The following is a 25,144-nucleotide window of genomic DNA, read 5'->3' on the forward strand; positions in this document are numbered from 1 at the left end:
ACTTTTATTTCAGGTGTCAGACACTACATGATCATTGCTTTCATTGTCCATCATAAAATGTGCGTGCATCAAACTGCTGCATGCTAATGGATGACACTCATGTTGAGTTTACGAGCAAGGTGTGAAGAGGTATGTAAATAGGCTCGGATATTTACTGTGTGACGTGTCCTGACAAGAATGGATTATTGGATTATATACTTTACCAACTTCACTGAGGAATAATGTTCTCCATATACAGTGTATTAGCAAGAACTGGTGCATGACAAGTTTGACACATGGAAATTGCTGAGGAATGATTAGAAAACAAAAGCACACACACCACACACTCCTCCTCCACTCACAATATTCCTCTTAATAAATACAATTATCCAACACTCAAAACCACAGTGGTGTTTTTTATATATATATATTTTACTAAAATACTTTGAAGCTTGTGAATCTAGCATAAAAATATGATACATCCATCTATAATATGTCTGATTACAGGGATATAAAAATACACCACATACTATAGAGTAACATTAAATTAAGTTTTAAAATACCTCAAACACAAAACAAAGACAGCAGCGTAGGGCATAAGGGCAAACGACAATGGTGTTTAGGCACTGTAATAGAAAACAATTTTGCTTTCAGAATAGTTATCAAACTACACATCATCTGATAACAGATGGAAACTTAGATAAATACATAAAAAGCTGGCAGAAGCTAGAGGTTGTCTGTCATCATTTTTATGTTTTACCAACATCTGGTTAAGATAATCAATGTTAATGGCAACAAATCTCATTATTGTAGTATCTTCATATTTCCATATGTATTATTTTTTATTCAAATGTCAATGGATTTTTGAAAATAAGGAATGGGTTTAGACTGGGTTTTCACATCCAAGGAAATGATTTGACATGATGTGTGAAATGACAAGAAATGACAAGGTTTTCATAAAATCGCAGTGAAAACAGAATCTGACACATTGCAGACAGTTTCATTCTACTACTCTTCCAGCAAAGTTTTAATATTCAGCTGGACAGAAGCAAGATTAACTACTAAAACCAATCACGAAAGACAGTGGTATATCTTATGACATTGTTAAATAGTGATATGAAAGTCCTCATTTGCTGTATTAAGGTCCATAGTGGCCACTGGTCAGCCCCAGCTGTTAGAGTGAGTTGGCTGTGATGAAGACGTAGATCCTGGCCTGGAAAGTGGTAAACGTCCCCCGTCTCCAAAGCTTCATCTCCACAGTAATTAGGAAATCTCTTGGACCCTCAACCTGCCGGTGCAAGTACACAGCACCTGTGTAGGCGTTCAGCTTCCTGGTGCTGAAGTAGTTTTCCTCATTTCCCTGTGTGATGCTGACGATAACGTTGTCCCCGGAGTAGGCCGGGGAGGGTCCGATGCGGAAGATTTGAGCAGGGATGACGATGTTGGACTGGAAGCTGAGGTAGTAGTAGGTGATTCTCAGAGGAGAGTTTTGACACTCCAGGTAGTTGGGACAGCTGATCCTCTCACAGCGCCTACATGGGACACAAGGGAGGACAGAAATGAGATGTTTCTTTTCCAAAATGAGTGTGGGATCATACTGAACATCGGCGTGGGTGTTAAACTGATGTCCAGCTTACGTGTCGGACACTTTGCGGTAGTTGGGTGGACAGCTGAGGGAAAGGCAGCGGTACCCTCCTTGGATGTTATAGCAGGTCTCAGCTAGAGAGCAGTTATGGGCCCCTGTGGCACACTCATCGATATCTAAAACACACAGTTATACACAAGCGCTGGTTTACTGCCTGGGGAGGAGGAAATGTGCGTTAGTCAGAGGACAATTGAACTTTGAGGAAAAGCCTCATTGCTGAAACATGTAGGAGAAAAACTAGTCCGTGTAAGGAACAAAACTGCTGAAGTAAAAAATTCAAATTAGTGAGACAAGACTTTTAGGCCAATAAAGTTTTATAGACTGTGTAATTACTGAGCCACTGTAAAAGTACCAATTATAATTATCTGAGCATAACCACTACTATACACTGTGTAGAGTGAAACGGGTGCAGAGCCATTTTGTGAAAAACCTATTTCAGAGCAGAACATTCTCAATAAAGCAATTAGAGTACAGAGCGTGCATGCATGATTTTCTTCTTTTGTTTCTTTGAAGGAGGAGGGGGGGGGGGGTTCACCTCTACAAGAGCGTCCATTTGGAGACATGGTGTAGCCGTATTCAGGACAAGCACACTGGTAACTGCCAGGAACGTTTACACACTTATAGGTGCAGAGGTGGCCAATGCTCTGGGAACACTCATCGATATCTGGGCGACAGGGAGGACGTAAAAGATGTGAAGCCGATTTATAAACTTGTCCAAACATAAGCGCGGTATAAATATGACGCTCGTGATGTGTAATAGAGCGTACCGCACCTTCACAGGTGTGCCCATCCTCCCTGAGGTAGTAGCCCTTTCTGCAGTAGCACTGGTAGGAGCCGTAGATGTTGGCACACTCCTGACTGCATGGGCTGGCCAAACACTCATTCACATCTGGAGATTAGAGGTTAGAGCTCATTACTGTCACAATTCACCAGATCAAAGGATTTTCAGTGGTTTTAACCTAACATATAAACAAGATGTTGTTATTAAGCCAATTATGTTTTTACTGGTTCATGCTTGAAGGCATGGCATGATATACAGTATAATACAGTAATACCTCCAACAACCATCCCTCTTCTGCAATATCCTGTACAGTGGCCAGCACTAATCTCAGCTCAGTCTATGAACCTGCACTGTTCATGCACACACGCAACCCTGGTTCACCAACAATCACATACACACACGGGCATATTTTCACACGTAAATTCACAAAAACATACGACGTGCATCAACACGCTCACATGGATGCACACGCACCCACACGGGCAGACATTAACACACACACACACACACACACCTTCACAGTTCTTGCCATCACTGGATAAGCGGAAGCCAGAGGTACATGAGCATTCATAGGAGCCTGGGGTGTTCTCACAGGTCTGAGCACACAGACGACTTGGGTAGCGCCAACACTCGTTCACATCTGAGAAGAAGAAGCAGAGTCATCATACCTCTGTGAATGTGTATTGCACTTGTGCGTTTGCACCCATGCGTGCAAGTGCACGCATAGCCAAGCATGTGCGGGTTTGCACACGACTGTGTATGTGTGCGTGCCTGTGCATGTTTGTGCGCATGTCGACGAGAGTGTGGTGTGACGGGACCAGCTGCCTGCTGATAGTCTAAACACTTGAGCAGAGTCCATTATTATGAGAGTCACAACACAGTGAATCACAAACAGAGGGAGCAGTAGCAGGGGCAGAGCAGAGCCCTCTGCAGCAGGAGACGTGATCGGTAGCCCAGTGGCGAAAGCAGAGGCTGAGAAACAGCAGCAGCTCTCCCACCACAGAATAATAAAGAGGAGCAGCCGAGTAGACAGACAAAGAAGAGAGGTAGCTGTACAGTAAGAGCGATAGGGCGATAGGAAGGAAAGGCGAGAACAGACTGAGCAGGGAAAAGCAGGAACACAAAAAAGCTCCAGGTTCTTTCTTTTCAAACTCAGCATGTGCACTTCTTCTGATGATGATGTGCGCGATGGCCAACATACCTACACACATCCTCCTGAATGAGTCATACTGATAGCCCGTCTGACATTCACAGCGATAGGAACCAGGCAGATTGTGGCACAGCTGGCCCTCTCCACATCGATGCAGACCGCTCTGACACTCATCCACATCTACAAGACACACAAGAATGATAAAGAGACGGAAAAATCCATAGAGTGACAATGATGAGATTCAGCTGCCACCACTCAAACAGCACCAGTCGTGGGTGCAATCGTTTTTTGATATCCTATGTAGCATTATATTATTTATTCAGTAAGAAATACAAAAGAAAAATAATATTACTCTCTGAGTATTTAAATGCAGGAGCAAAACTCACACTCTTTCGCCTGCATCACATTTGCTGCTGACAAAGTTCTCAAGTCTGTGTATCAAATCTGATTACACGCTCTTCATGTGTAGTAACTGCAAATCTTACCGACACATCGGGATCCATCAGGGCTGGCATGATAGCCACGGCTACATATTATCTTCCTCTGGCACATGTAGGATCCTGCTGTGTTGATGCAGTTAAATCCTGGGCTACAAGGCTGGGCCAAAGCACCACACTCATCAATGTCTGGTTCAGAAAGACAGAGAGGTGGTGAGATAAAGGTGAAGAAAGATGGAAGAAGAGGGAAGACCCAAAGGCACAAAGGCAGGACATGAGACACCAGAGGGCAGCTCTTCTGCCACACATATCAAAGCAAACACACATCACACAGATGCATTCCCCTGGATAACTTTGTTCTGTGCGTGTATCTGACATTTACTCCGTTTTCTCATTTCTCAGAGCATTTCTTTTACACTCCTTTTACAGTGGCGTCGACTGCCTCGACATGCCCCAGTTCCTGCCCCTGGGGGCTAATTCCACAGCATCAGTTTGTACTGGAGGAGGACAGAGGATTGGCTTTTATCCACCCCTCTGCAGCCCCTAACAGCAACTTCTCTGATCTCCTGTCTGTGTGGCATTTAACCCCTCTGTCACTGTGGCCCTGCTGATTCACCTGCATGGTGCGTAACCGTGTGTCTACACAGAGTCTGATTCACCTGTGGGGAAATTTTATTTTTTGCTGTGTCTCTTCCTGGTTCGCTCATCTGTGTTTGGGAACAAGATAAGGAATCTCTAAAACAAAAATAATACTTTCTGTAATGCAAAACACATCTGTTTTTATGCTTTTATGCTTTCATATGGCCTCATTACCACTGTACCACTGTTTATCCTTGTTCAAATCCTTTTAGACTGCTATTTATATTTGTACTACCAGTTTCACATCTAGATTTTTTAAAAGTTTATAGCCTTTGAATTTTTTTTGTTTTGTGATTAGCAATATTCTTCTTTCCTATCTGTTGTGTGTTAATCTTGGTGGCAGCGAGCTGCTGCGTACGGTTGCCCTTACTGCAAAGAATAAAGTTGGATTGGAATTAATTTAACTGGATATTTGACCCTTGTTTGCTTGATATATAAAATTTAACTCTTACACAGTGACGCACACAAATACTCGGTGACTTTTCTTATTCCAAACAATCGATTAATGACTTAATTACTTCCTCTACCAGCACGATATCAGTGAGAAAACAAGATGTAATCATTGAGTGAACACATCAATACATTTGGCTCTTGCCCAAGACTGGGAAACAGTGCTGTAACGACATTAATAAATCAAAAAATTATATATGAATTAAAAGAAGAATAAGAAATTAAGAAAGTGATTTCCCTTACCTACACAGTTGCCCTGTGCATCCTGGGTAAACCCCACGGGACAGCGAGGTTTGGGGTTGCACCTGAATGAGCCCTCGGTGTTCACACACTCAAAGCCAAGCCCACAGTTGTGGCTCATCTGCACACACTCATTGATATCTGAGGAGAAGATAAATAAATTAGCTAATGGGGACAGAAGGAGCGATCGAGTACAAATAAATCACAAATCAAACATTATTAGTTTCAGTCTAGGAATCTGCTACGTGTTGCGAGAGGCACACATGTAATGCCACATTTCACCACTGGATGGCAATGTGGTTAAACGGCAGCGTGGACAGGTGCTCACTTTTTTTGCTTTTCATCCATGGTGACGCTCTCCCTCTCAGTACCTCAGAGGTTAATCAAGCGTAAAAGAATTGTATTACAACGTAGGAATCTTATCTATGCTAATCATGCTTGTTACAAAAGAATGGCCTGAATGACAGTCCATTATTTCAACTAGATTAATGAGTCAAACCAGCAGAAGTCACATGCAGTAGTCTTCCTGTGCAGTGTGCATATATTCCTCCAGAGTCCTCCAACACTGTCTACTAAGGGATTTACCTCCTGTCAATCAGCCTTCCACATCTGTTGCCATAGTATGAACCGAACCTGGAGGGTGGTGCATATGTGTCTGTGTGTGCATAATGCATAATTATCTTCTGTTTTCAAGGAGGTTTGCAGGATTTCACCACTATAATTATTGTATGGAGGCCTAGACCAGCTCTGGCAGGGAGCCCTGCGGATATAGGGTAGGTCTCTAAACAGCAGATAGTGATTGAGCATCTTGCTCCTGACACAGGCCTGGCAGAGTCGACAAGAGCTGAGTGAGCCTGACACTGAGGGAGACGGAGAGAGAAAAGCCAGGAAGCAGGATGAATGCGTGAGAGAACAGTGGTGACCTCCCAGTGAAAGCAATGAGCTCAAGCAACCTAGAAAGGTCACAGAGTTAACTTACTGTTTGTGAGAGTTTAACCTCTTGAGTCCTTGGCTGCTCTTTCTCTGATTTCACTCCCTTTATTTACAGGACTATGGCTTTGCGTCTTTGTTCATTTGAATAAAATATGAATGAATATATCATAATGTAAGTGTTCCAGGGATTCCACTGATTGTGAAAATCATAAAATAAAGCAAAATGATATTGACTGTCTCTCCTGTTTTTTTGTTTTTGTTTCCCACTGTGCTTTGGATGATCTAAAACAGGAAGTTTAATACTACCATGAGTTGACCAGACCCCCATTTTTTTTCCCAATATTGTTTATATTTTGGAAAATCTGCACAATAGAAAATCATGCTGCCTTCACTAACAGATATTCTTATTTGTACTGTAACTTTGCATGTACAGACCATTATCTGGATTGTATTTAAATAACCTTCTACTTTTGGTAGTAGGCATACAACTTCTATGCATCCTGGTTTGAATCAACTGTGACAGAAGAAGTGGCGAGATTTTTCCCTAACACACTCAGTTACAGCGAGTGTTGATGCAAAATTGACTTAACTGAGTCATTCTGTTTAGACAAGGGAGAGGAACACAATTCAGTTTTCCCCTGTGCAGTGACTTTGTTTCATTTGTGAAAGGAGGCATTACTGTCTCTTAGTAAGCCATGAATAGAAAATAGGTAGTACAGCACAAAGATGTTTTCCTCTCTCACCACTTACGGCGAGGGCCTGAAGTGGCAGCTGTTTTCAGGCTTACCGCTAAACATACTTTCTTGTTAAATGCTAGTTTTGCCTGATTGAACATTCTTTAAGTTCACAAGGAGCTGCAGATTAGCCGAGTCTCCTTGGCTGAGCCCGGAGAAACCCATCCGCAGTGGCAAACAGCACTTACGGCACATCTAAAACTCATCTAAGGGGGTGCCTCTCGCTGAACGCCACTGCTGCTTTATGAATGAGACCTCTGCACAGGAATAATTTATGGTGCATGGAAATAATGAGACATATTGGGAGGTTTACAATTGCATCTGAAAGCTGGGCACCACCCTCTAAGACAAGCCAGGCAGCTCTTCATACTGAGAGTTACCAGCAAGCAAATACCATGGAAAGTGCTCTCTGGAGTCACATTACTAATTATTCCCTCTTGTCTGTGTGCTCACATGTGAAATTACATAATCATTGGATGTCAAAAAATTTTTTTTTTTTTTAAATCTCATTTTCAATACTTACTCTCAAAGGTGGTGAAAGTGATTGTTTGCCTGAACAATGTGTTTTCCTTACATTGTGAACACGCAGTAATACAAATGCTCCCCTGCTGGTATTTACAACATATTCACTGTGGGTGGAAGTGAACACTTTGATGCTGCTTAATGCTGATAAGCTGTGGTGTACCTTCACAAATGTCGTTGTTGATCTGGTACCCCGGGGGACAGGTGATCAGTCTCTGACAGACATAACTCCCTGCAGTATTCACACAGCGTTCATTCAACTGGCAGGCGCGCACGGACAAACACTCATTTACGTCTGCAAAAAAAAAAAAAAAAAAAAAAAGGAAGAAATGACAAATGTGTCAGTGAGAAGAAAGAGAGTTGAGGGGAAAAGAAGAAGACGCTGGAAGAGGAGGTTTAGAGATGCATAACACATACTGTCAGCTGATCCATGGTTTGTGTATAACAGTCAGCGGTAAGAGGCAGATTAAAGAGTCAGGTCAGACCCTCCTTTGGGAGAGAGATTAGGGGCAAGGCCGCTGGGTATAACATCCACACAGTGGGAAATTTGTCACCACACTGATCTGCTCTCTGTGTCACTGCCACAGTTTTCTACTGTCAAGCAGGAGACAGACCAGTGGTTATGGCTTAACTTACAGATATATATCCCCAGGGAGACATCTTAGACACATAGAGCAGTAGTTGATCAGCCTCATGATAAAACACACGGCCCACAGCCAGTCTGTGTGGCATGAAAATAAAGGGTATATATGGCATGCAGCCGGTGAGATATATCGTGATAGTGCATGGATAGTTGGGATAATCCCTCTGGTAGAAAGTCTGTTTAGGAGTGAGATGAAAAGAAAGTCTCCCATTTATGTTTTTTTTTTTTTTTTTTGGTCTGTGTCACAGTGTGATGCTGAGAGTGAAGGGGATTAGTGTCGTATCTCCCCTGCAAATCTAGAAGCGCTGATGAGACAAAGAGACAAATCAGTAAAAGACATTCTTGCCAAGAAACTCTCCTCAACTGGAACCAAACTCCTCTGGCTGAAAAAGAATACTGAAACCAGGGATGAAACTGCAGGCCACACTACTCACATCATAGGACTGTGCGAAATTTCCACATTGTCATTGTGATGTTAGATTTATTTTTTCTGCATTATAATTAAGTTTTATGTCCTTACCTTCACAGGAGTGTCCATCAGCCCTGAGGGAGAATCCTGGGAAGCAGGAGCACTGTGGCCTTCCACCCACTGGGGTGCACTGTTGCTCGCAGGGGCCGTTTCCTGAGAAAAACAGGGTGTCGAGAGGTCAAATGCAATATACTGTACTACTACTCCACACATCAGTGTGTAGGGTGAAACAGAGGAGAGTTTTGTGGCTCTGCGTGGGAGACTGAACACTATTTACTGTATTGCCATTTGCTCATTTCCTTTTTCCAGGTTGATCCCTGACCTGCTCATATTGTATTTCCTACTTTTGGCCCACAGTGCTGTGGACCTCCACCCTGGTGTCATGGAAACCAAACAAGAGACACAAAATGTGACCATGCACACATTATGATATGAAGAACTCGTGAGAATGAATGACCGATGCTGAAAACAAACTAACCTTTGATACCATCTCACTGCTTGTGTTTGACATTTGCAGCACAATTACATTTCATGGGAAGGGTGAGATTGAAATAACAACATGTCAATCTATAGCAGCCTGTGCTGGCTTCCCCTCTAAACACATTTGACTACATCAAGATGCAAGCTCCCGTCTGATTAAGTTGTGAGGATGAATGAAAGTGCTCATTGGGAGCTGTCAGCCCTGCAGCTCTCTCTCTCTCTCTCTCCCCTCATTAAGATGTAAATGTTTCGAACCTTCACAGGGGTTGACTGGGGCAGTGGGCTGGGAGGGAGGCGGAAGGGTGGAGGTGGGCTCCGATGCTGCTCTGTCATCCTCCTTCAGCGTGTTCTCCTCGTCCACCGTCTCTGCAGAAAGATGAATAATCTCATCACAGGAGCAATGAATTACAGTGTAATCCAGATCTCCACCTCTCCACCTACTGTGGTCTTAGTTAGAGACTTAAACCTTGTGCAATTCCTGCATCTTCATCCAGTGATAGGAGGCTCGTGTCTACAGATGAAACTTGTAATAGCAGTGAAGGTGAGACAGGAAAAAGCACAGCCTGCAGACAAACATTTGGTTTTATTAGTGAGCCCCATCCCATCACTGTAATTTGCTGAGCGCTCTGACATGAGTATCCTGTTGAGACAGGCTTGTGTTGGTGAAAGCCACTGTTGATTAAAGCCTGGTACACTGCAGAAAAGTCATACAGCATTACCTGAAAACACATCTAAGCAAACCTTCAGGTTTTAGTTAGCTTTTTCATCATATGAAAAGCTTTTTGACAAAAACAAAAATGTGATTAGTTGAGCATTGCTGTCAGTCCAGGAAAGGGATGTTAGGGTCTGATTACAAAAACTATTATTAGGCAGCATCAGGCCTTGCAGACAGGAAGGAACTCAAAGAGACCAGGAAAATAATACACTGTAAATGTGTAGACAAATTACGACAAATGGGGTCTTCCTGGCAGGAATGAAGACTGTAAATCACATTGCAAAGAGCAAATGGCACAGAGAGTCGCTTTCCTGTCCACTGGCATCTCTGGAAATATCTAGCTGGCTCTGTGCGACAAAATATGATTGGTGGTCTTCACTTTACCTTGCGCACAAGTGAAACCGTCCTCTTGCAACACGTATCCAGTGAAGCACTCGCACCGGAAAGAGCCTGGCGTGTTGACACATCTGTGCTGGCAGATGTTGCCCTCATATATCAGGCACTCATCCATGTCCTCCACCTCCACAGGACCCTCCACTGCGTTCTCTCCCTCCCTCTCTTCGCCAATGGAAAAGGCCTCTTTAGGGTACAGGCTGTCAGATACTGCAGCACATAGAGAGAGCTGCTGATGTTAATTATATAACGATATGAAAAACTGCATCAAAAGATTGAAATAGTTTTATCAGTGTCCCTAAGGGGAAACACATTTTACATATAATAATTAAAAGGAGGACACAATGGCCACAATGACAAGGAGGGTTTCTTTTCTCGTTTGTTTTTAGAGTAATGTTTATTTTTACAGAGATAAGTACATAATCATCAACCACTGCCACATACCACATCATTCATATCCTGAACAAATTTGCAACTCCCTTCCCTCGACGGCCTCTTACAAAAATACACATGCAGCATGACAAGACGCACAAAATGCACCAACACAAGTAACAGTAAAAATAAATGTCAGGATTGATGTCTTTCTTTTTGTTTTTTATTTGTGTTACTGAAAAATGTCCGGCTGTATTTCTGACGTGTCATTTGCGGCAGTGTTCAATAGGAAAATGTAGAATGTTTAATGTAGAAAAAATCCTAATGCAACATACCAGATCACCCATGACTATATGGCTGACCAGTTTTTCACCTTGCAGCCAGACCAAATCAGTACAAGAGGACTTCTAACTACAGAGTGGCTGACTGAAACAGATGTGAATCCAACTCTAGGCAGGCAGACAGGCATTAGATTTCTTAGAATTACAGTAGAGAGGTGAACTGGGCTATGATACTTTGTTCTGTGAGACCCATGAGGTGTACTATTTTTTCCAGAGATCTTGCTACAATGCTTCCCTTTTTACAGCTAGTATGAAGAAAATTGATCGTCTTTGGTTTAAATCACTCTTTTTCCCTGGCAGTGCACCGGTGTGTATTACATTCGCCCACCCAACAACATCCCCTCCATTGGCATGAAATATGCATTTCAAGATTGTGTATTTGTGTGTGGAAGTATTTGTTGACAATACCTCTTTTTGGTGGTGGACTGGAGTCAAGGGCGGGCCTTTCTCTCACAGTGTGCCAGCCGTCTTGGCTGCCAGCCACTCCATCCTCCCCCTTGCAGCAGTTTAGAAAGACGTGCCTGCAGTGGTAGCCCAGGTAGTGGTGGGCTTCGCAGTGATGCCCCTCACTGCGGAACTGCAGCCCCAGTGAACAGCAGCCACAGCACTCCTGCAGGTCACACAGTCAATCTTAGCACATATAGTCTATAATATACAATACATTGTATAGTATACACACCTGGAAAAACATTTCAAAATCCTTCTTTTGAAAAACAATCCATAGCCTACGGTATGCAAGTGTTTTTTGGGTTTTGTTTTTTTTTTTTTCTTTGTATTTGCAGCATTGCTCTGGATGGCAAAGTTGGTCTGTTGGTTGGTCCTTCACATTGGTTCAGACTGAAATATCTCAGCATGAATTGCTATGAAATTTTGTGCTGACATTATGGTCTGGAGAGGACAAACCTTACTAGTGCCACCATATTATTGTCATTGCCATGGTTGTCATTGTCTTTTTGTAAACTGACTCAATATTGGTCAGATTTCTCTGAAATTGACTTTAACCCATGTAGTGAAATAACATTTACTAGACAGATTGGCAAAAACTTTGCACAGACATATGGTTCCCAGATGAAGAATCGTAACGACTTGGATGATTCTCTCAGTTTTCCTCTAGCACCACCATGAGATTGACCTTTGAGATTTTGAGTGAAATCTCAGCCATCATTGGATGAATTCCCATGAAATTCATGTTCCAGTCATGTTTCCCTCGGGATGAACGGTAAAAACTTTGGTGATCTCATGACTTTTTATCTAACGCCATCATTAGGTCATTTGGTATCATTCTGAGCTTTACTTTGTGTTTACTGCTTACAGCAAATGTTTGCACGCTAATACACTTAACTAAAAGGGACAATATGGTAAACATTACTTACTGAACATCTACATGTAATCATGTCTTTGTGAGCATGTTAGCATGCTGATGTAATTTAGCTGAATGCATGTCCTCTTGCTCAGAGCCTCTCACTCTGTTTCCCTGTAACTCTCAGCAAGATCACCACTGAGCTGGCATGGGGCATGGCGAAACATTAAACTAAAATAATGGCCATTGCGATGTAGCATGGCTGTAGATGGCATAAATTACTAAATCTACAGGGGTCCCACAGAAAGGTGGTGAAAGCTGATATTTCACAGCTGTACTGCAGCTCAGAGTTAATTATGGCCCCATGCTGCTCAAGGGCCTCTGTGTAGGTGAGTTAGTCCTTCAACACACAGGTCAGCTGGCAAATGAATGGATTTGGGACGAATACAATAAGAGTTACGGAGTCATCATGACTTGACTCTCATCGACTGCAATAAAAACCTGCTCTCTGCCACTGCTACTGTTTAACTACATCAATTTTCAGTCCGTGTCTCCACAATTTCAGAGAGGGCAAAGCACTGACCTCTGATGATTCCTATTACAGAGGTCAGCTTTGAAGACAGTAAAGCTTTAAAACTGTGGGAATCTTCAATTGTAATTGGGCTTAAATCATTTTATCTAAATTAAATGAGGTAATTAAGCAACAGGGAATTGGCACCAATAGCAATAATCCTCAGAGGAGATATTGAGAGTAAAGTTGCTCAAACACTGCAGAGAGTCTCTTACTGGCTACAGACTAATACCATCCACACATGTTTTCAATTCTACAGTGACTAATAGAATTTCCAATCACTAATTTAGACTGTATTAGGCTTAATTAGAAATTTACAATGTCATTAAGTTTGACTGTGCACCCAGTGAACTCTGTTTGCCCTTGCCGAGCTATCTTGTCACAGATACTTGCCTTGTAGGAATCGATTCCGCATTTATCACCGGCATCCTCTCCACACATACTTCCCGCTCTAGCTGCATTAATTCCAGCCAAGCACCGGCTTTCTCTCAGGGAACCGAGGCAACACTGTTGTTGGGCAGTCCTGGCAGAGAAAAGTATGTATTAGAAAGGAGTGCAGAAGTGTTTGCACTGCAACTGTGGCCATTCGACAATGTGTGGGATAACTATTCTTCTCATGAGTGCTGCTACAGAGGTGAACTGTTTTTTCGATTTTCTATCATTTTAACTAGAAGGACATTTTGTTTAATAATGGCACTGTGCTAATATATCTTCAAATCCACCACTACTGAAGAAGATTTACAGTGTGTTGCATTAATGAGCATTTAATAATGGCCTTACCAGCAGATGGAGTGCCTATCCTTTGTGGGTGGCGCCATGTTTTTGCAGTGACCATTAGCTGAAGCCCATTTCTCCCCTGTCTCACAGCAGGTTTTCACCAGCTCCTTGGCAGACACTGGAATGAAACCAAACCATCCAGATCCAGATTTATCCCACTCAGTGAATGATTACAGAGTGAACTCAGCTGGAGCAGGATGGTGAACACGTACGATCTGAGAATCCCATCACTGAGATGCTGTAAAATCTGGTTACACGATATTTGAAATGCAACTGAACCTCATCTTTCGCTGAACACTTGTCTTATAGAAATAGACCTAGAGCTGGTTTTAGTGACTACATGCTGAGCATAGTAAGTACAATCTTTGTTTTTCTTTTCAGACTCCCTGACCCTGCTCTCACTTTCATTGGCAGGGAGAAGTATGAAACCCAAGACTCTATAAAATTACCTTCAGATCCAAATTGTCCTTTTTTATCATATTGTGGCTAATCAAAGCTGGAGCAGAGTGAAAGAGTAACACATTAGCACTGTGTTTCAAAGTGGGTCAGGGAGCAGACAGCAAAAACACATTATCCAGTTTACAGGGAAAATTCATACGTGTTCCTTCAATAACAGGGCAGTGCATTCCAGCTTTGATTTGTGGCTCCTGCGCCACAGTAAAGACACAACTCATGACATCCATGACTTCCCAGTACTAAGTCACAGCACACATGACAAAATATTCTTCAGTCTGGATCCACACAAAACACAATTTGTTAACTGTGTCTTGAGCATTTTAACTTTAACTCATCCAATCCAATCAGAACCAGATTTTTAGTTAAATTTATTATTTCTGTAGTTTTATGTGAAGACACTGGCCACCATTGGATTCATAATTATTTATTGCTTTAAATAATGAAGTGTTGTTAATATACGGTGTTTCGAGCTCTAGTACAGATGCAAAGTGACAAAAAAGTTAATAATCTACAACCATGGTAGCAGCTCTGGACTCAAAGCGGTGCTTTGAGCTAAATGCTAATGTCAGAATGCTAGTTTCGTGTGTTAGCATGCTAACATTTGCTAATTAGCACTAAACACACAGTTATTTGGAGCAAAGCGTTTGGCGAATTGTAATTTTAACCCGATGATGGCACTAGATGAAAAGGTACAAGATCACCAAAGTCTGTGGGCTTCATCTTCTGGGGACCACGAATGCTCGTGATAAATTTCATGTTAATTTTTTTCCTATAGTTTTTGAGATATTTCGGTATGGACCAAAGTGGCAGACCAACCAATGGGCTGACTGCCATCCCTAAAGCCACATTGCTAATGATACAAACAACCTCCTAAAAGCTTAAATTAAAAAAAAAGCTTTTAATGAGGGTGGAAGTCACACAGAGGAAAGACCAAGAAAAAAAAATTGTATTGGGATTCTAAACAGATGAAGCTCAGCACAGAGAGTGAGAGTGCCCAAGGTCATTGTCACATTCGGTCTGTTTTCGTTGAAACACCTCTCTTTGACTTACCTATACATATTGAGATCAACCCAATTACTCACAACAGAGCAAGTGGCGGCTGCAGTGAGCATAATTTAAAGGCTTAGAAATGAGAAAATCTAAACCTTGAAAGGCACAATGGCTCTTTGATACATAACTACAGTATCTGTGCCAGCCGTGCAGTTAAACAAGTCTCTTTGAACCTCAGTGAATGTATATTAAAAGACAGAGAGCATAATTATTCATCCCCCTTTTGCTTCCTATTCATTTTCTCCAGGTGGAATCAGTTCACTCATCATGAAGATTACACAGATTCGTGTCTATCCAGAATGTGGCATGTATACATAGTTGAAATACATACAGTTCATGACCATGTTTACAAAGGATTTAGTGGATCAAATCACTTTATGTTTCACCAAAATAGGTACTGGGGATGAAAACAACGATAAACCATTTTTGCTAAGTTATAGGCTATCTGAGTCTAAACAAGTCTCTTCCTGTCTCACTGACACATCTTCTAATTAAGCCTGTATAGCAACTTGTCCCATTCAGCTGTGCAATAATAAGTTGATATATTGTGTTTGCACAATGTGGGATCTAAAATGCACACTTGAAAGATAGCTTAGGAACATCTTTGTGTTCCAGACCTTTCATTATATCTGTCCATTAGACTAGCATTACCACCAGATGCTTTGCTCTTGTCCAAATCCAAAAGTGGTGACATCACACCCTCTGAAAATATGGAGCTAGAATAACAACCTAAAAAGGGGCAACTCTCAACATGTCCAGGGGTGTCATAAAGCAGTGCGCTGCCACTAATCAAGGCTCATGGGCCTTTTCTTTTGTGGACTTGGCAGTGATATACAATACAGGTGGGCTGGAGAGAACAGGACCTACAATGTGAGTAACATACAAGCTCATGTGGTTGAACATGTCAGATGATTGATGCTGAAAGCTTAACAGAATGTTTGTGTTTGGGAATATTTGTGTGTGTATGTGTGTGTGTCTGTATTTGTGTGTGTTAAGCATGGGAGGCAGTGACACAGAGTTCTTCTCACCTTCAACATGAGCACTTGCAGAGATATCGTGTCCTCTGAAACACATAATCACTGTCCAAGAACAGCTGGCTGTGACATAACAGGGAGGGCTCTCCTGCTATCACCATGACTTCATATCCAGAGCAGCCAATTCAGGTTTCAATTACTGACTACTTTTGTCTTAATCTCCCTGAGATTGTGAGCCGACAATCGTGTGATCCACATTTTTGTTGTCTTAACTGCCTCGGCTTGCCTCAGTCTTTGATGGTTTTAAATAGTAACCTCCAATCCCATTACACCTTTTTGTGGTTAGATAACCTGAATGAAAGACTAAAACACAAACTTTTAGGGCTTGTCACTAATGCTGCATTGAATTATATTGAGAGTTATAGCTTTTGTTTCTTATAGATGCTGCACACACCCAAACAAACACCCCCCCAGAAGGTTTTACAAATGTCTGCTGTACAACATCTGTATTGAGAGTCTTTGCATTTAAAACGGTTAACGTATATTCCCCTGCATGCCTCGGGCCAATTATTCTCCCCAGTCCTGTAATTTGAACCTGTTTCCCATTGCCTTATTATTCCTTATATATTCCAAGGTTTGCTCACACACCAGAACACAGGAAATTCGCTCGTTGCTTGCCAGAGGAAACCCATCCAAATCCTGACTTTGGACCTGATGGGCGAAAATAACCCTGAGGAACAATATTACCTAATTGTCGATTTTCAACTTTCACAAGTCCCATTAGTAGTAACTATTTTTTGCATTAGAAATAATTATATCAGTGAAGCTTGAATATAATATTTCATGAGAAAGGTTTACTTTATTTCATATTTGGAGGAGAAAACATGAGTGACTGCTTGTAAATTAAGTCTGAAAACATCTGTATCCAGCTACATTTTGCTAATATGCTAATGACAGATGTAGATGAGTGCAAAAGGCGAGTCTGTTTTTATGTTACAATTTATCACCGATCTCTCTCTACTTATACAGTGGGTCTGTTTTATGACTGGTTTCCTGCATCTGGTGTTGGTGAAGTTTTTTTTGTTTTTTTTTATAAGATGATGTGTGGAGTAAGGACAAGCTGCGGATGGGAGACATGCCAAATTTCCTGGAAATGACCTGGAAGGCACCCTAGATTAACCAGAGTGAACTGTGATCTTCAAACTGATCCTCACAGTAGCGGTGTAGCAGGAGTGCACTCTCACATAGCCGTAACACTGGAATTCACCCTCCTTTTCATCCTAAGGAAAATTATACATCTGGTCAACCCGCACCCATGTGCAGCGTGTTGTGACAGTGCACTTGATAAAAACAAGTACTTGTGATGATGAGCATGTTTCAGCCATGTGTCATATCAACTCATCCCCATCTAACATCCCTCTAGTTCACTTCAACACCATGGTCGGTGTTTGGTAAAGTAGGAAAGGGGAGTTACTGAGAGGAGCATGTGTGGAGGTGTGCTTCAGATGAGGCGATTACTAGGAAGATTGGGAAACCAGCAGCCTCACGGGAGACGGGTAATCACACCGGCTCATGAGGGAGCAGTGAGTAGCGTCTGGCAATCGAGCCACAACAGTGGGCTCATTCATCACATGGGTATTATGCCGCTCACAGGTACAACCCCCAAGAAATCCTATACCAGGTCCAGCCCAGCATCAGGAAGCCTAAACAATCCCATCCCCCTTCCGAGCACACACATGTCTGGTTTGAAAGAGAGAGGGCAAATGAGAGGGAGTTGTTGACTGGAAGAAAAAAAAAAAACATTTATCTTGGGCTCTGCTCCACAGCAAAGGCAACCCATTTATAATCTGTGAAAAATAGTTGTGTGCTTGTTATTCGTGCTTTCTCTTTTCCTCTCCAAATAACTTTGGCATACTCAGATAATGGCATTGATAACAGACATTAGTCACGGCCCTTATCAGCTGGGGCTTTCCTGTCTGTGCTATAGCATGTCAATGCTTTGCAGATCTTCACTTGTCCATTGACCTTCTCCAGTGAACCCTCACACTGTCATTCCATCATATAAACTGAGCAGCCAGACCAGTTAGTTCAAGCTCCGTATCCCTGGAGAAAGCCCCGTCCTCCTCAAACTCTCTACCATGAAGCTATAATTTACAGTTGAATAGCTGGACTTCATCCTAATGCATTTACAGATGGTGTGGAAAGCCTTTGAGGGCATCTGTCAAAGCATATATCTGTTTTTTCCCTGAAAAAAATAAAAGAGTTTCTATACTAGCTCACATTTTGCCCAGACTTGATCTAAGTCTGTTGTCTTGCTTAATAAAAAAAAATTAGACTTGCTGTTTGCAAGTCTCATTGCAAACAGCAATGAGAAACCATGAAACCTGTGTCCTCCAACTTTATGCTGGTAAATTAACTTGACAGGTACCTCTGAAGCTCACTCCCACAGAAACACCTCACATATGCATTCGGCATACTACTATACATACCTATGGAGGCCAGGTGCTGAAAGGAAAGAAAAGCCCTGACAGGTCTCAACAAAAATCATAGTGTTTAAAGTAGGTTAACCCCACACCCCCACATTGTGGTTTGCTGGACGAAACACCGCTTATAAGAATCCTGAACCTCTCTCTTTAGTAACTTAGTCACTGAAGTGGTTACGAGGATGAAATGACGAGGCTAATAAATTTCACTCATTCATAATTTAGTTCACTTACATCTGAGGAAATAAAGTGAGACTACCCTGTGCCATAGGGCTATAAAGTATGGGGAAATTATGATCTAATCAGGTTTTCCTCGGCAGGAACTTTATTAATCATTAACACTTATGGAACTGCATACACATTATTCGTTAAAGCTGAAGCAACACAAATCTGAATTGTTTAATGGCATTGTATGAGATTAATATTATAGGGCAGATTGAGACATGGTGTATTTTCTTTCCTGGGCAGTGTAACTTATCTTCTGGACACCCTGGTAATTACTTCATCATCTGCTTTCTATCCCACTGCCTGCAGCAGATTGGCCTACACGCCTTGATATGGGCTGGTCTGTTTGAGAACATGCTTCATGATAATCACATGAAGGACATAGGCAGGAGGCACAACCCCAGTCCTCTCCCGGGAGGGAAGTAGGGAGAGAATTAGCAATTTCAGCTGCTCCTCCAGGATTTATTAGATATATTCAAAGTATAATAATGCGAGTATGGAACCAGGTTTACAATTTCTTGGCATTCACAAACCTCTAGAGAAATAAATATAACATTATCTCAACCTGTGTGAACACACACTAAATATAGTTCTTTTCTCTTCTGAGTAAGGTAGATAAATGCTATCTGGGGAGAACAGACTTTCCATCGACAATTGTTTTTCCTGGTCCACCGCCAGCTTGAATAGAGTGATTATGAATTCCTTCTCAAAGGACAGGATGTGAGAGGAGGAAAAGGAAGATGTCCTCTGAAAAAGTAACAGCCTAACATTGCCACCACTAGCCCATAAATGATCACCAATGTGATGTATTTTGATATAGACATCGAATGAATCAAAACATTTTAAATTTCAGATTTCTTTTAAATTTAACTGCTTTCAGTCATTTTATTCAGCAAGAAGAGTTCAGACACTGCTGATAATAAAAGGTCAGGATTATATAAAACTCTGTAGTGTATGCAATCCTACCTTCTGTGTCCTCTTCCACATCCTGAGACTGGTAGTTGTTGAGGGTCTGGGGCTGTCTTTGAGGCTGCTCGCCATCCTCTCTCAGCCTGACTGGGGCTCTGTTGGTGGGGTTGAGCTGCACTGTGGGGTACAAGCCCTGCTCCTCTTTACTGAGCGTCTGCCTGTGTTCCACTGGGACCTTTTCTTGTTCCTTATGGCCAACAGAAAGGGAGCTGCCATTATCCGCAGTGCGACTGCCTTGACTGCGTTTGTGATGCCCAAAGGGCCTGCCTGCCTTGTTAGCATGGGTCGTGTACACTGTATCTTTTAAAGTGTCCTGCACCACTCTGCTTCTCTCACTGTCCTGTGTTATGTTCCTTTCTCCACTTCCCTGTTGTGGCCTGTGGTTCTCTGTGGCCACTCTCTGTGTGGTTGTGGTTGTTACCAGTGCTGATTTTTCGCTATGAGTCCCTGTAGTGGTTGGACTGATGTTTTGTGTGACCTCATCCTCGCTGCCCCTCACTGGATTTGGGCTTTCTTGTGTTTCCCTCAGCTCATGTCTCCTGTCATCATGGGAGCTGAAGGAAGTGGAGCTTGACTCTGGGTAAGCTGGTGGTACTGTAGTAGATTCCAGCGGTTGGGCCAGATCTTGGATTGTGGAGGACGTCGGCCCTGCCAGTGTATAGTCATAATCCTCTGTGCCAAAACTGGGTGGGTCCTGCTTATACAATGGTAGAGTGTTTCCCACTGCCAGCTTGGAAAATGGCTCTACGGGACTCATTTGTTGGTCGTCATGACGGCCGGTAATGTCTCTCAAAGGTTTGTTGTTTTCAATGGTTGTTACCCACGTGGGCTTCTCAACACTACGCAGGTCACAGCCAGGAATAGGTGAACACATTAACCTTCCACCTTCTTTTGGACAGTGGCAAACCTGGCACCGGTCTATCTGAAAGGTGTGTCCCGCCTCATATTTCTTGCTGCCATGGGTACAGCCAATTCGCCTACATTGCGTGCATCCATCTGCAGGCTGTAAAATTTCAATGCAGTTGGGGGAAATTTCAGGGCACGGAATAAAATGACAGCTTATCTTCCCTCCTCCCTGGGGACAGGAGCATTCAGTGCTTCCGAAATCCACAAAGTAAGACTCCCCCTCTGGGACTTTCCCTTTCCGGAAGCCCGCTTGGATGCAGTCGTAGTACTGGTATCCCTCACAGGTGCAGCCCCTCTGTGTACAGGTGGGACAACAGGCACCTTTCTCTAGAACTGTTTCAATGCAGTTCTGCAAAACAGGACAATCCACGCCCGTGCAGTCTTTCTGGCTTAGACAGATGTCCATGCACAGAAGCATCCAACATAGAAACAATGATGCCTTCTGAATGTTCATTTTTGCGAAAAAAAAAAAAAAAAAAAAGTATTCCAACTAGGTTCTTCAAAGTAAGCTTCTCTTCAGGCTAGATTTTACTCCAGATGAGAAATAATTTTGTGTCTTTTAGCCTGTGAAGGTAAACAGTGGTTAATGATACATTTAGAGTATAAAGGTTGCCTGGCATTCAGCTTGTTAACAATCAGTGTCTTGTTCTTTTGTTGTTTTTTTTCAACGTTATTATAAAAAACACATGCTTTAACTTCATACCCTGTCTGCTTTAATTTCACCACCTGCCAAATGTATATTTTTCCATGCCTACTCTTTTGGCACCACAGGGAATTAAAGCTGTGATTTATGTTTGATTGCGCATGGAAATTTGGCCAAAAGTACGTCTGACTGAGGGAAATATGTACAATAATAACCCAACAAAAATTGTCAGTTGTTGAAAAAATAATGATGAAATAATAAACCCTCCCTTCTATGACAATGTTATACTTTGCCATACAAAAACAGTGTGTTGATTGTGTTGTACAGAGAACTGCTTCTATGGGTTATCAATTTGCAGCATGTCCATTCTCATAAAATCGTCTGCTTCCGCAGATTATGGTGGGGATGTTGTGCAAATATCCACTACATGCAGAAATGACATACAAGTAATGCTGTATAAACGAGAAAAAGCACTAATATAAGTAAATTTGACATGTTATAATGTAGAAAGTAATATAAGGCAAAGCTATGAATGTATTTGAGGAGAATTCTGGAGCTCTCCTTTAAATGTCTGTGCAGAGACAGTGGCAGCACGAAGTCAGGATGTGACAAGCTTGATCCTGCGAGTAAGTGATGTGACTTCATATGAGAGAGCACATTGAAAACCAGATGTTTTCTATTTTACTTGTTCCTGTTTTTCCCTCACTGCTTGCATTTGTGCCAGTCGCATGAGACTTATATGAAATCCCATGCAAAAATGTCTGGTTCAAAATGAGACATTAAACTCAAAATAGTTCTGCACGACAAACTTGTCTTTAGACATTTCCTGCTGAAATGTTACCAACTACTTTCAGTGGTGCTCTCACCACAGTGTTATCACATTTTTCTCTTAATGCCCTAAACTCCATGTCCTTGGAATAGATTCCCACCAAGCTGTTTACAGATGACTTTTTCCTCAATAGAAACAGTCCATAGTTGCATTCTTTTGAGTATCCACAGGTACTTAGGTATGACATATTATATTTATCTGCAGTAACAAGGTTACTTATTTCAAGTGAATCAGCCAAACTGTGCACTGAAATTGAGAAATCTATATCCAGCCTATTTGCTGGAAATAGATTTCTCAATTTTCTCAACATGCACAAAAAAACTGCAGTGCACGTGTTTGAAAATAATGAAAACAAAATCACCAAAATGTTCTAGGGGTCATTAAAGAAAGAAACATCTATAGCTCTGTCTTCCTTCATCATCCGGGCAAAGACACAGAACAACACAAGGTGCACTGCAGCTCCAGCAGAATCAATGATGTCTTTGTGTGCTGTGGGTACAAAATCATTTTACCAGATCTTGCGGTCTTTCTGCCATGGTGCTTTACACAGTGTTGAACTCAGTCCTGAAGCACCGAAACCCAAACTTTGTGTTTGTCTATGGCCAAACATTCATAGGAAGTGAGAGGGAAAAATTGAACAGGGTAAAACGGGGGCCACTTGCTGACAAGGAAATCTGATGGAATGAACATGAAACTCATGTGGCTGCACCTTTGAAAACCTGTTTTCTGTGTGTGTGTGTGTGTGTGTGTGTGTGTGTGTGTGTGTGTGTGTGTGTGTGTGTGTGTTGGGGGGGGGGGGGGGGGGGTGTTTGTTCAGCTATCAGTTCAGGGAATGTCCTACAACGTATTTCAAACAGTGACTGTGTGCGTTACCATCTCACTAAACAAAAATTGACCTTTATGCTTTATGCGCACGATGACACGCACGACACACACACACACACACACACACACGTGCAAACACTAATACCTCAGCCCGCGATCACACACGTTGAAACTTCGATCCTTTAATATTTCAATGAATTAAAGAAAGAGGGATGTTGCAGAGTAAAGTGCGCACACATAAACCTCAGCCTTCAATCACTTGTGATGATCAAAACACTGAATTATTTCTCAGTGCGTTGAACCTGAGACCCATAGCTGGGGATTAAAACGCTAATTTTCATCCCTCACGTCATCAAGTCACGACCACAAACAACAGATTTTTTTTTTTTTTTAAATAGCTCGCAAATAAATATTATCCAAGATCCCAAAAAATGTGATCCATCGAGATCACTGAGCGTGGAGGATAGTTTAAACATTTGTCCCCGCGTCCCCACGTTGTGCCGTGAGACTCGTCAAAAAATCGAAAATGCTCATGGTATTAAACTGTGCGATGGCATCGAGAGTTTTCATTTCTTAAAGTCGTGTCACCTACCTTGCGTCTCTGATCTCTCGGCGCTGCTGTGCTCCTGCAGAAAACTCATGCGTAAAGTTTATGCCCTGACTCCGACTTGGGAGGCTGGGAGCGCCTGCGTTCCCCTCATTTTTTTTTTTTTTTTTTTTTGGGGGGGGGGGGCGGGACAAACTTCCATAAATATTACCAACTCTTTTGAAATATTTTCTGTTCCTTTTTCTGCATTAAAATAATCCGAGATACGAGAAATGATCTAACATGCGGCGACGTCAGTGGAAAATAGCTTGCTGCGCTTGTTGTCAGCATATCAGGAGAATTATTGTGACACAACTCAAGGGTACTGTGTAAAAGTCTCTATTAGAATATATGATTATATATCAAATTATAATGACTAATAGTGGCTCTGGTCTTATGAAACTATTAGAATAGCATGAAAAACACAGACTCATACAAGCATCATTAGACATCACATAACGTCTGTGATCTTTGTCAGCAGAGCTTTTTCGATGGGTCGATGGTGAAGTTTAACACATGGCGCAAGTGGCTCTTCTGAACAGGCTGTACTGATTTTTATGTTTTCAAAATCGAATTTGTTTTCTAGTTTGATCTTCATCGAGAAGCTGGTGAGAATAAATATAGACAAAGGCAGCTTCAGTGGATGACCAGACTCATCAGGCAGACAACCAGGAGCACTGGGGCCTTTGTCCACTTTGTTTCAGGGGTCTCCCTCGACTAATCAATGACAGAGATGAGTCAGTGCCCCCATTATTAGCTTTCTCTCTTCATTATAGTCAGATGCAGGCACAGCTGCACAAGTCACACACTATGAAGTGCCCGTCGTGATTTAGTGAAAGGTTTATCTCCCATCTAATTTGATAACCAGCTCAAAAATCATCTGTTTTATAGAAATGATTTGTGAGCAGTATTTAATTAAATACACACAAATGGAGATACAGATTTGTGTACTACCTGACAGCTGTCTAATAATCTTACCTGCATGACTTATGACACCTGTATTGGTTCTTCTGTTTCACTTACGTTGTACCGCCACAGAAAGCACATGTACCATGCAAGTCCACTGAACACGAGTTCAACTTGCAGTTGACACACTCATACATTCATTTATAACCTGAACACATGAGCTAAGTGGCTCTGGAGCTGGTTAATCCCCAGGGAAGCTGTTGTCACTCTTCTGTGCAGCCCTGCCTCGCTATGGAGCCTGAAACGCAACCAAGCAACACCCATCAGCTGCTGGTGAGCATGTAAAACCACCATCAAAGGAATTAAAACCTGACATGAGCCATTCTTCCACAGATGTTGTAAAAATCACAAAGATTACATAACACACATTATCCACTGCAGTAACACCCTGGACTATTTTGGCAATTACTACTTAAGAAGTACGTTGTCCTTTTTGCCATTTCAACAACTATAAATGCTGCTTTCAGTTCGGAATTTTTTACTTTCAACAAGCTCTACATAAAAATAAATCATCTCAGTAATAAAACCTAGCAGTTGAACAGAAATGAATCCCTAAATGCTTCATGCTTTGTAGGTTTAGAACATTTGAGGCCCTCTGACTCCAGAGAGATGTCCTCATGTTGCAGGCAGAGACCAAATGGCCCGTTCCCCCCACAGTAGT

General features: G+C 42.1%; 1 protein-coding gene across 2 annotated transcripts; it reads right to left on the reverse strand.

The window, feature by feature from the left end:
• Positions 1–804: 804 nt before the first annotated feature.
• On the reverse strand, positions 805–23,638 carry LOC139620788 (fibulin-2-like). 2 transcript variants are annotated; one of them, XM_071476662.1, is made up of 17 exons: positions 23,524–23,638; positions 19,726–21,198; positions 13,575–13,689; positions 13,188–13,317; positions 11,332–11,533; positions 10,202–10,420; positions 9,358–9,468; positions 8,674–8,775; positions 7,674–7,805; positions 5,325–5,462; positions 4,041–4,181; positions 3,607–3,735; positions 2,920–3,045; positions 2,397–2,513; positions 2,160–2,288; positions 1,617–1,740; positions 805–1,511 (listed from the first exon to the last, which is right to left on the reverse strand). In XM_071476662.1, exons 2-17 carry the CDS (start codon positions 21,086–21,088, stop codon positions 1,154–1,156), a joined length of 3,636 nt encoding a protein of 1,211 aa, XP_071332763.1. In that variant the 5' UTR covers positions 21,089–21,198; positions 23,524–23,638; the 3' UTR covers positions 805–1,153. The 2 variants fall into 2 exon arrangements, with proteins under 2 accessions (XP_071332763.1, XP_071332764.1); XM_071476663.1 differs by lacking the exons at positions 2,160–2,288; positions 2,397–2,513 and having other exon boundaries at positions 1,012–1,511.
• Between the last annotated feature and the right edge of the window lie 1,506 nt (positions 23,639–25,144).

This window comes from Trachinotus anak, unplaced genomic scaffold, assembly GCF_046630095.1.
Source record: "Trachinotus anak isolate AG129_WGS33_773 ecotype Australia unplaced genomic scaffold, CSIRO_AGI_Tana_v1 ptg000004l, whole genome shotgun sequence".
Lineage (NCBI taxonomy): Eukaryota > Metazoa > Chordata > Actinopteri > Carangiformes > Carangidae > Trachinotus > Trachinotus anak.